General features: G+C 31.2%; 1 protein-coding gene across 1 annotated transcript; it reads right to left on the reverse strand.

Annotated features, from left to right (window-relative positions):
- Nucleotides 1-7,263: 7,263 nt before the first annotated feature.
- On the reverse strand, nucleotides 7,264-9,083 carry LOC110652027 (tyrosine decarboxylase 1-like). The gene has a single exon (XM_058146639.1). It carries the CDS (start codon nucleotides 8,968-8,970, stop codon nucleotides 7,495-7,497), a length of 1,476 nt encoding a protein of 491 aa, XP_058002622.1. The 5' UTR covers nucleotides 8,971-9,083; the 3' UTR covers nucleotides 7,264-7,494.
- Between the last annotated feature and the right edge of the window lie 3,436 nt (nucleotides 9,084-12,519).

A 12,519-nucleotide genomic window follows, 5' to 3' on the forward strand; every position in this document is an offset into this window, starting at 1 on the left:
CATGTTTGTTCCCAAGTTATTTATATGAGATATAAATAAGATGGAATGGTGAGTCTCATGCCATATAACAAACTTGATAGGCACTTATAAATGATAAGTAGGCCGAACCAGTGACACTTATGACAAGCACATGGAGTTTACTCTTGTCAATGTTTTGTCATAAATCATATCAGTGCATATAATCTTTAGACCTGAGATAGCACAGTTATCTTGTATATAGGTAGTTTGAGTTTGATACTGCTTTCATACTTGTACTATGTATGGGTATATGGGCATGTGTTGGCTCCTGCTAGTTATATATGGAGGTAGGTGTTGATCAAGATGGAATCTGTTCCTCTAAGTAAATAGAGTTAAAATCCTATGTTCATTTAATTGTTCTTGATGTTTCAAGTTCCTGGCCAGGACAGATAGATTTATTCAGAAAAGAGTTTCTGATGAGAAAAATCTTTTAATCAAGAACTGGAATTAAAAGGGAACATAATATTCATAGCAAATGGAGTTTGACATAAACCATGACTCCAGCTTGAGTTGGGATTTTATGCAGAGAGATTCTAGTGCATGGTAACATATGATTATAGGTTCATTTAAGGTAAACCTTATTACTAATTGGGTGGCCATGGCATGCTATGCTAGGTGTTAACCATGGTCTATGAGGTTCATAAAATGATTTAGAGAAATCATTTATGGTAAGAAAGAGTTCTGATGATATTAAGAGTTGATATCATGTCTCATTGCCAATTAGTGATGAGCCTAGTAAGTCACACACATACACAAGTTATCACCTATTTAAATATGATTTAATTAATTAATTAAAGAGTTTAATTGATTAATTAAATAGATTTGGTTTGCAATTAAATTGCAAAGTCCCTAGCATGACTTGAAACCAAATCTAGATTATTGGATGTGTAGTATAAATTAAATTTATATTTAAAGTGTTTAAATATGAATTTAATTGATGAGAAATTAATTAATAGAGATTAATTAATTAATTTATATTTGATATAAATTAATTAGAAGAAGAAAATAATTATTTTGGGTTAAGAACTCAAAATTAAGACACGAGGGCATTTTGGTCATTTCACGATTGTGACACGTGGCACCATGAGATGGTGACACATGGCATAACACATAAGCTTGCCAAATATTTTTAATCATGTAAGATGATTAAAATCAAGATTAAATATAGGTTTGACACTTGGCACAATGTGATTGGGTCACTTAAACCTAGAGCTAATCAAAAGGTGACATGTGGCTAGGGTTTAATGTGTTAACCTAGCTATTTAAGTGTGGTTATGAAAAGAAAACATAACCAGCAGCCTCTCCTCTCAATTGTCACGCCACTTTGAGCCTCTCCAGCTATTTCTCTTCATCTCTCATCAATTCAAAGAGATTAGCCATCAATCTCTTGAATTAAGAACGCTAGAAATTGTTTCTAGTGTCCTGTTTACATCTCTAATCTCTTAAAAGGCAGAACTTGAATTTCTAATTAATAGAAAAGGCTTTAGAAGCTGTTCAAGGGCTGCCATAGGTGTTCTTGGTGTGGACAAGCTAGAGGGACAACATCTGGTGTCCTGAAGACGAATCTCAAAGGCGCGGATACATCAAGAGGTTAGTGTAATCGTTCTTGATTTAATCTAGGGTTCTAAAATTAATCTGATTAATTTTAAAAATCTTAAATGGAAAATACAGATCCAAAAACATATTAAAAGAGTTTTAATATGTTGTTTATCATTGAAATCAAATAGATAAAAATAAATCTTGCATGGTGCATGTGACTCTAGGTGAAAATTTTTGAATTCAATGGTATAATCTTGTGTTTTTTACGCTTCCGTTCCTTCAAGAAGTGAGAAGCGAAAAGAGGAGAAAATGAAATGCGGAAAGATGCCCCGTTGAAGGCATATATATAGAGAGGGTCTGAGCATTTATTACTAGTGGAAATCGAAGCGGATGCCTCGGTAACCAAAGGAATAAATGCTTTAACTGAATCAACCTGGATAGAGGAGAAGGTTCTGGAATGGGAGAGATCGGGAGAGGGGCCCGGCATGAGAGGTCGGAAAAGGATCATATTAGAAAGATCGGAAGGAATGGGAGATCGGAAAGCAAGGAGAGGATGAGACAACTTCCAATAACTGTCGTCATAATCAGAGCCGAGGTAGTTAAAGCATTGCAAACGAGATCAAATCTCCACCGCACGCCTTATTTGCAGAATCGCCCACATTGCTGACAGGTGCCAGGACATGTCATGACAGTCCTGTACATCTCGATCTCCACCGTTGATCTTACTTATAAGGACAAGCCCAGAGCCCTTGGATCAAAGAGAAGACGACAAGACCGGCGCCTTTTATTCCCGGCCCTCGGATCTCTCTTGATAAGAAGATTTTGAGCCGTTGGATTAGAAAAGAGAAAGGACAAATATTCTGAATAGGATCTCAGCCGTTCATTTTGATTCTCTTCAATTCTCAGGCATCAGATCATGTCCTTTAAAATCCAAACCTTCCATCTCCCTTAGGGGAAATCCGGACCCTTCATTGGGAGCACCCGTTCCCTATAAATACCAGCATGAAAAAAACTGTAAGGGGGGGACGAAGAAAAAGGGGTGGTGATTATAGTGGAAAGGCTCTGAAACTTGATTCAGTCTTACTACTCTGCTATTTTTTAAACTTTCAAAATAGAAAAACTTCAGAAACCAGTTTTCTAAAGTATTTCCATTGAAGGAGTGTTGGATACTGAAACTCTTCATTTTTAGTTTGTTCATTACTTTGTGATACTATCTCTCAGTTTTAGTTTTGTCTTCATCATCTTTATATCTACTTTTTATTTTTCAAGCTTAATCTCATTCCAACCCGGTTATTATTACTTCGGCTCGACTGCATTCTAACTTGGTATTCTTTATTTCAAGGCAAGCATTAGTCCCCAGACTATTAGCACGCAGCTCCACAATATTTGTGACTCCATAATTAGTTCAATAGATTCAACCCCCTACAGGTGAGCGTCTAGACCATTGCTTTATCAAATGCTCATTTTTATTTTCTTTGTTTTCATGCTCGTAATTTTCGTCAAGTTACTGTTATGTTAAAGAGCCCCACGAAGGTGGTTATTCTCTTGAGTTTACCTTTTTGTTCATCAGTTCATGTTATTTATTTGTTCTTAGCCTTTATTACCTTCAAATGTAGTTGTTCTGGTTACGGGTAATGTGTAGGTAGTTTGATAAAATGTTGGTAGCTGTGTCTTAACATGAGAGTTTCTTTAAAATAATAAAAGTTTGGATAATAAATCGGAGGAAAAGTTATGAAGTCGAACCACTAAACAAGCTCGGGAGATAGCCTGGTATAGTGGGGGATCTAGATAAGATCGGATCCTAGACTAGTAAACGAAAGAGATCGAACATTGTCTATCAAAAGGTACTGGTAAGGTGATCACAAAGGAGATCGGTAAAATTCAGTATGGTATCCCCTACCTAGTTATAAGGTATCAATAGGTTAAGAGAAGCCTTTGTTTGGGTTCCCAGCGTTTTCGGATGCCAGAACCCTTAGTCTAAGGTTCTTACGATATACAATCGTAATTAAATTCTAAGAGGTTGGAAAAGAGTTCTTACCCGATCCTTATTCAAACAAAAACAGGAGATCGGAGGAGAGTTCTTATCCGATTCTCAATCAAAATTTTAATAAATGTGTGGAGATCGGAGGAGAGTTCTTATCCGAGATCATTCATTAAAACTCTAAAATTACAAACTTAAAGAGATCGGAGGAGAGTTCTTATCCGATTCTCAGCCAAAATTTTAATAAATACTTAAAGAGATCGGAGGAGAGTTCTTATCCGATTCTCAATCAAAATTTTAATAAATATGTGGAGATCGAAGGAGAGTTCTTATCCGAGATCCTTCATTAAAACTCTAAAATTACAAACTTAAAGAGATCGGAGGAGAGTTCTTATCCGATTCTCAGCCAAAATTTTAATAAATGCTTAAAGAGATCGGAGGAGAGTTCTTATCCTATTCTCAATCAAAATTTTAATAAATATGTGGAGATCGGAGGAGAGTTCTTATCCGAGATTCCTCACTCAAACTTTAAACAGATTACCCCTAAAGATCGGGAGAGGTTTTTACCCAGATTCTCTCAAATCCAAACTAAAATATCACAATACGCAAAATAATCCCCTAAACCAAAACCGCTACGCAACACCAACTCACTAAGGGTCGTCTCATGTACTTATGTATCTGGGTAACCCGAAACAGTGAAAAATCAAATATTCCCTTTTATCAAAGGGATTAACATCATCATTTTACCCCCCCTAGCTTTTGATTTTAATTTATAAAGAGCATAATGTTAAATCTGTTTACCCTCATTGAGGGACGAGGCGGGGTGCCTAACACCTTCCCCGCCCGTATATGGACCCCGAACCTAGAATCTCTGTTTTCGAAGTGGTTTCTTTTAATTTATCTTTTTTTTTTTGTGTACAAATGGTTTTCTTTAATTTCCCTCAAAATTAAAGTGGCGACTCCTCACTCTTTCCCACTTCGGTGAGTGTTCGTCCAGGCGACTGCAAAATACCTTGCGACACCATTGAACCTCTCTAAAACATGTACACAAGTAATCATTTAAATCAGAAGAAGTATAACTCTTAAATATCCACCCTTTCAATTTCATTATTTTCCTCATTTTCTGAGCTGAACTCACCTCGTGAGATAATATTCATGAAGGTCTTGGTGGCTTGGCCAACTGCATGGGCAGTCTGCTTTGCAGCCCCAGCAACAATAGGTTGCGGTGAGATGATAGGCAGGCTGGCCTTCTCTTGAATCATTGCTACATGAAATAAAACAGCCATAAAAACTGGTCTTGGTAAAGAGCTACTAATGGACAGTGGGAACGTTAATAGAAAGCTGATTTGTTGACCCCATCAGCTATCTCATGGCTGAGTGTCAATTTAGATAAACAATATTATTATATGCAATAAATATTGAAAGATTAATGCACTTGGATCCTTAAAGCTGTGCAATTAGATGTGATTTTCTGTCCAAATAAATAATAGTTGCCATAATGTATCAATCACCTTCAAATTCTATTTTCTTTTAAAATTGGATGAATCAACATAAATCCTAATAGATATAATTCATAAATTCCAACTCTGGAATTATTTTTACTATTAATTAGTCTTTGTTGTTGTTTACCCATTATTAATTTAATTAATTTTTGCTTAGATTAAGACTTTATTCACATTAGATTAAGACTTTATTCACATTATTCATTGCCTATTTTTTAATTTTTTATTTAAATTGTTGCATTTTATTAATATAATTCTCTTATAAATTTATAAATTGTCATTATTCTAAATACTTAAAAAGTACTTAAATATAATTTCTCATGGGGACGATACTTATCATTTTATTACTTGATACGGTCCGCATACTTGTAGAGATAACATCACTATGAAACTAGCTAGAAGATGGATTTTACGGTTGGTGTAGCTGTGTAACTTGCTTAGTTTTTTGTGAGTTATGAAATATAGCCTCTTTTATTAGGCAAACAGGACAATGTGAATTTATGAATTGGAATGTGTGATTGTTGGTGGAATTGGATAAACGAAAGAGGTTTTCAATATTGAATTTTTTGTGTTTAGAGATTTGAAACAAATGAAATGATTATTTTAGAGTTATTGGTGATGATCTTGATGATAGATGTAGGTGAGGCCATCTGTTCTTGCAAATTGTACTTAGAAAACTCCAAGCTTACTTCAATGGTTTCCAATCAGCACAAGGATTTCACCCTTTTTTTAATTGGGAATAGAGAGAAAAATTGGATTACCAGGTAAGAAGTAAATAAAAATGAGAGAGTGAGGGGAATACACATGGAGGAAATAAAGAGTAGGGATGGCAACGGGTAGGGTATCTGCGAAAATCATCATATCTGAATCTGAACTCGATTAATATTGTCAGAACTCGATTAATATTATCAAAACCCGAACTCGTCCTAAACCCGTTTAAAATTTATTCTTAACTATCCAAACCCGTCCCAAACCTGATTATTATTACTGGAAAAATTTTATGTAAATGAGTTCGGGTAACGGATACTCAACATATAAAATCTGAACCCAACTCGAACTAGCCATGGGTATTATTTTTCAAACCTGAACCCGTCTCAAACCTGATTATATAATACTCAAATTCGTCTTATTAGAGTTCAGTCGGATTAGATACCCGCAAAAACTCAATCCGTTGCCATCTCTAATAAAGAGAGAGAAGGAAAATTTTTAATGCTATTTGGATTTAAGACATAATTATTTTAAGATTATATGAGATTCAAAATTACTTTTATCGTAATTCGAGAAGTTTTAAATTAAAATTTAAAATTTATATACTGTACTGTTATCAATATCAAAATTCATATATTACCAGTGAAATTCACCCAACTTTCACATTTTAAATATTTTAGTAACCTCCAATGCCAACTGGCAACCAACTTTCACATTTTAAATATTTTAGTAACCTCCAATGCCAACTGGCGCCCAACTTTCACATTTTAAATATTTTAGTAACCTCCAATGCCAACTGGGATTTTTAGTTGGTATCATGGGTTCATTGTATAATTTCAGTAAGGAGCTGCACAAATTGGTCCCCCGCGACTTGCTGGAACAAAGCCACATTCCGACATCTCTAATTAATTTAGTACAGAAATTACTATATATATATATATATATATATAAGAGCTAAATTTATATATAAAATTATTCTTCTTTATTAACTCAAATTATATTATACTAATACAAAATAATTAACTACTATTAATGGAGCATTATTAAAAAATTTTAACTTTACTCACTTACTTACTTGCAATTTAATAATTAATAATGTCCATAATTTATTTTATAAATTTATTAATTTAAATTATTAAATTATTTTCTATTTAATTATTTTAATAAATTTTTTTATTTATTATGTTATGTGACTTTAATATATTAGCATTTATTTTCGATGATGTAAATAAATTTATTATTATAAAATTTTAAATTTAAGTATTTATTTGTTAAAAATAATTAAATATTATTTTTTCAAAGTTTTTCATTATTTTTAAATAATAGTTACATATTAAAATTTATGTAAATTTATTTTAATAGTTATTCTCTAACCTAACGTGTTCTACTTGTCTAATTAGAGCCTCCGTATATTTACGTTTCACTGGTGACTATATATTATTAAAATAATACCAAGCCAAGCTACAACAAATTGGCAATAGAAAGACACAAAATGCCAAATCGAAAGACACAATGTCACAGGAATCATCATAACAAATACAATTAATATCAAACCAAGTTGCAATGAATTTTCATTTGAAAAATACAATGTTCTTGGAATTTTGATGACACGACGAACACAACACCAAGATGAAAATAATAGGCAAAGCTGCCATTATTATAGTACAAGATATTTTTTTAGTATATAAAGAAACCTTACCTAGGTTGAGAACTTTTGAACGTGATATGGGTATTTTTGAATGGGAATTACGTTGCTGCATTAGCAAGAATTGTTTGAGCCTTATCTTGAATCAGCTTCCACAACTCATTCACATGCCTTTCTTCAGTCAATGTGGATCCAATCGCACAGCGGATAAAATACTCTTCCCCTGCCACCCCATGAGTCATGAAGGCACGTCCGCTTTCGTTCACAGCAGACAGCAGTCGCCTGTTCAATTCGAGGCCATTGATTCCATTATAGGGTTTGAGCCTGAAGCAAACCAAGGCGAACCTCCTTGGCACTACTATCTCGAACCTCTTGTCAGTACCCACCAGCGACTCAAACCTCTTTGCCAAATTCACATCGCTGCGGATGTGGTACATAATATTGCTTAATCCATGTCTACGTAGAACAACCCAAAGCTTTAAGGCCTTGAATCGCCTGCTCAATGCAATTTGCCAATCTTTGTAGTCCACTACATTGTTTGATTCACTCGCGGAATTCCTCAAGAATTCTGCATCACTGGCTAATGAGTTGATTAATGAATGGGGTTGCTTAACCCACAAACAACAACAGTCCATGTTGGTGAGTAACCATTTATGTGGGTTCATACTAATTGAATCTGCAAGTTCTACACCATCCAAATAATGCCTGAACTCGGGGCATATGCAGGCACTCCCAGCATAAGCTGCGTCAATGTGGAACCATAAGTTGTATTTCGTAGCAATTTCCCCTAGTTCTCGTATAGGATCAACTGCTCCGCAGGCAGTTGTTCCCACAGTGGCACAAAGAAACAATGGATAAAACCCAGATTTTATATCATTTTCGATTGCTTCTTGAAGTGTTTGAGGTGGCAGGGAAAACCCAGATAAAAATGAAGTAGGGAGGGAACGGATATTAGAGGATGGGATACCTACTATTTTGGTACCCTTGAAGAGAGTGGCATGAGTTTGATCAGAGGCATAAACCACCAACTTTGTAATTTTATCCCATCCCATCCTTTTCAAGGCCTTATCTCTTGCTGCAGCCAAAGTGCACACTACAGCCTCACATGTGCTGCCATGCAAGACACCGCCTCCATTACCAGAGAAGAGAAATGAGGGCGGAAGCTTCAACAGTTTTCCCATCCAATCTATGACAAGGGATTCTAGCTCAGTTGCGGCTGGAGATGAAATCCAGTTGAAGCCAACAATATTCAGGCCTGAACAAAGCATCTCTCCAAGAAAGCCAGCATTGCTTGCATTTGCTTGGAAGTATGCAAAGAAGTTGGGACTTTGCCAGTGAGTGAGGCCTGGCATAATGCTATTAGAAACGTCTTTTAGGATATCTTTCAATGACTCAGGACAATATGGTGCTGATTGAGGCAATTCCGCTGAGAGGTATCCAGGCTGAACTTGGCTTCGAACTGGGTATTTTTCTATGTTCTTGTAATAGTCAGCAATGAAATCAATCACAATTTTTGACTCGTCTGTGAAGGTATTAGAGTCTAAAGGGGAGAAGGTGGTTGTAGAGTGACTACCCATTTTAGAAAGATGCGCGGGAAGAAGATTGCTATGAGAAGTGTTGCTCAATAGATTTTTGTTGCTTCCATCATTTGAGCAAGGAGGGTTATATAATAAAGCCACGCAAGATGTTTTGAACGAAATGACAATGACATGCATGGATACCAATCAATATATATACATATATTCTCATAAATTTATAACCACTCTATAATATTTAATTTAAAAAAAAAATAATTATGTTTATATACTTATATAAATATTATTTATTTGTATATAAAATAATCACTTTATTAAGTGCACCGGCAAAATTATTGCCAAAGCCCATTTTGACTTTCAACCTTCTATTATTATTATTATTATTATTATTATTATTATTATTATTATTATTTTTGTGAAGATAGAATATATGCACATAGTATTTAAGGATAAGATTTGCCATTTTAGTGAAATTATGATAATTTTATGAAGATCTCTCATTTCATATAATCATTATGCACATACATTTTACACCCAATATGGGATTAGAAAGTTTAATATGCAGGTAGGGTATTATCAATTATATTTCTTAAAAAAATCGTAAAATTCTTGGAATGTCTTTGATCATTTGAATACAATACATGCAGCACTTTTTATTTTTTAATTTAGTTTCAATTGCAATTCGGATCACTAAATCAAAATCATTAATCATAACGTTGAAATTGGAGTGTAAAATTAAGAAATTATGTTTTAATATTATTAAATTATAATTATTAATCAATGAATTTCAGTTTAAATATTAATAGCTGAGAGATAAAGTCTGTTCGATTTAATTAATAAATGCAATTAATAATTATTTTTATTAAGAATATTTATAATTGATGGTAGTTAATTTATAGTAAATAATTATGAAAATTTTATCTAATTATTATTATTAACAATATATAAATATATAAATAAAAATATATATTATATAATTTATTTTAAAATTAAAATAAATATATAATTATTAATTTATTATATTATATTAGTTATTTTATTATTAAAATAAATATGTGATTATTTATTTTACCAAACATCTGGTAAGGATCACAGTCCAATTGCATCGGAGTATATCTGGCTTTGATAGCAGACCAGAACCGACACCCACCTCCAGTACCGACTCACCCACCTCCGTCACCTAGCTTATGAAATTTGTACTAATCTAAGGCGGCATTGAATTTCAGGCTTAACAATTTTTTTTTTTTAAATTGTTATTTTAAATACTATTAACCAAAATTATTTTGTGATTTTATTTATTTTTTATATAGTTAAAACATATCAATTTAATTTTTTGAATAATTTTTATTTTTTAATTAATATTTTTAGAATGTAATTTTTTTTAATATCAACTCTAAACAGTAAAAAATAAAACAAGTGCTAAGTCATCCGAATTTGTTATTTTATTTAAAGAGTTTACATGAAATAATAAGTCAATAAATAATAAATATATAGGTTATATATACTATTCCATAAAAAGTATACACTATCTATATAATATACAAACGTATCAAGGAAGAAAATAGTGAGATTTTTTAAAATACTCTTTATTATTTTGTTATTTATAATTATATTATTATAAATTTAAAATTTTTAGTCTTATTTATATTTAAATTTTACTTAATTAATTTTTTATTATTTAAAATATTTATTTATAATTACAAAATTAAATATTCTTATGTAACTTATAAAAATGGGAAGCGGGATTTCAAAAATGTTTTTTTATTATTTTTGTTATTTATAAAAATATTAAAAATGTATTTATAGTGACAGAGAAATTATTCATAAATTTTAGCTTTTTTTATACCTTATCGTTACTAAAAACTTTTAGTGACAAAATTTGTCACTAAAATCCTAATAATGTCACTAACTAAAAACTTTTAGTGACGAATTATCTATAGCTTTAATTTCAACTATTACAATAATTAATATAAATTAAATTTTTAATATTATTTTAATAATAATTATACTTATATTGGAAAAATATATTATAATTCTTAATAATGTAATTTAATAATTTTAATTCTATAAGTATTATTAATTAATTAAAAATTATTCAATTTATTTTAATGAAATTAATAAAAATATTAAATACTGAATATTACTCTTACTAATTTATTTTAAGTGTTTTAAATATTTATAAACTTATAATATTAAATTTTATTTTAATTTTTGAATAAAAAATATTTTAATTATATATATATATATATGGGGGAAAGGAGGGAAATAATAAGAGAAATAAAAATATCTTTCACACAATTATAAAATTATTATTAAAAAAATAAATATTTAATTAAATAAAAATTTACATTGATATCAACCGATATGCAATTTTAACTCTATTCAACTTTAAATATTTTAGTTGTTACAGATTTTTAGTCATTTTGATAAATATAAATATTTGTAACATATAAGTTTTAACTAAATATTAAAATTAAAAATTTAAATTTTTAATCGAATTCAATTAGAAAAACCAATTTATTAGTCACAAATATATATCGTTATTTAAAAAAAAAATTGATATTGATAATAGATTTAACCAAACTTAAAATTTCATTTATTTCATTTTTTTTAAAAAATAAAAATAAAATATATTTATATTCTCAAAGTATTTTTCAATATAATATTAAAAAATAATTTTTAGAGTCAATGATTAGGTTTATAGTTATCGGTGATGATCTTGATGTTAGGTGTAGGTGAGGGTATCTGTTATTGCAAATTGTACTTAGAAAACTCCAAGCTTACTTCATGGTTTCGAATCAGCACGTTTGGTAGATTTTAAATTAAAATTTAAAATTTATGTATTGTACTATTATCAATCTCAAAATTCATGTATTATGAGTCAAATTTTAAATGTTTTAGTAACCTCTAATGCCAACTGGGATTCTTAGTTGGTATCATGGGTTCATTGTATAATTTCGGTAAGGAGTTGCACAAATTGGTCCCCCACGACTTGCTGGAACAAAGCCACATTTCGACATCTCTAATCAATTTAGTACAAAAAAAAAAAAAAAAAAAATGGTTTTCAAACTCGGAACGAACTGGCTGTAGAACCTACTTAATATCAGGTATTGAACCGGAAATGTTGGGGGGGTTTTTACTCAAACATTACCATGTGACCTACAATAATATATATATATAAAAAGAAAAATGCACCTTAATACACTTTAGGGTGCAAAATTTAACAATTTAAAATTTTTCAAAACTTAGAGTTTCACGCATCATGCAAACCAATTAAGCTATTGAAAAATACATAATTTGGTAACAACAAATTATGTTTCAATTGTTAACCTGCCTAATTGCCATTAGGAAATAAAAGCCTTAAATTTAATTAGGTAAATTTAGGAGAAATTATCCTAAAGGCGCAAAATCATATTCAAACACCAATCCGGAGAGTGGAGACCACCAATTATTGGTCCTTTAGCTTGTCTACACAAATAACTTGATCAAAACACCTTGAATCAACTAAAAACCCTTGCCTTATTCTTCTTTAAGATTCGGCCAAGTTAGGAAGCAAGGTGAAGTTTTTGTTTTTCTTGGTTTTGTATCTTT

Source organism: Hevea brasiliensis, chromosome 5 (assembly GCF_030052815.1).
Source record: "Hevea brasiliensis isolate MT/VB/25A 57/8 chromosome 5, ASM3005281v1, whole genome shotgun sequence".
NCBI classification, from domain to species: domain Eukaryota; kingdom Viridiplantae; phylum Streptophyta; class Magnoliopsida; order Malpighiales; family Euphorbiaceae; genus Hevea; species Hevea brasiliensis.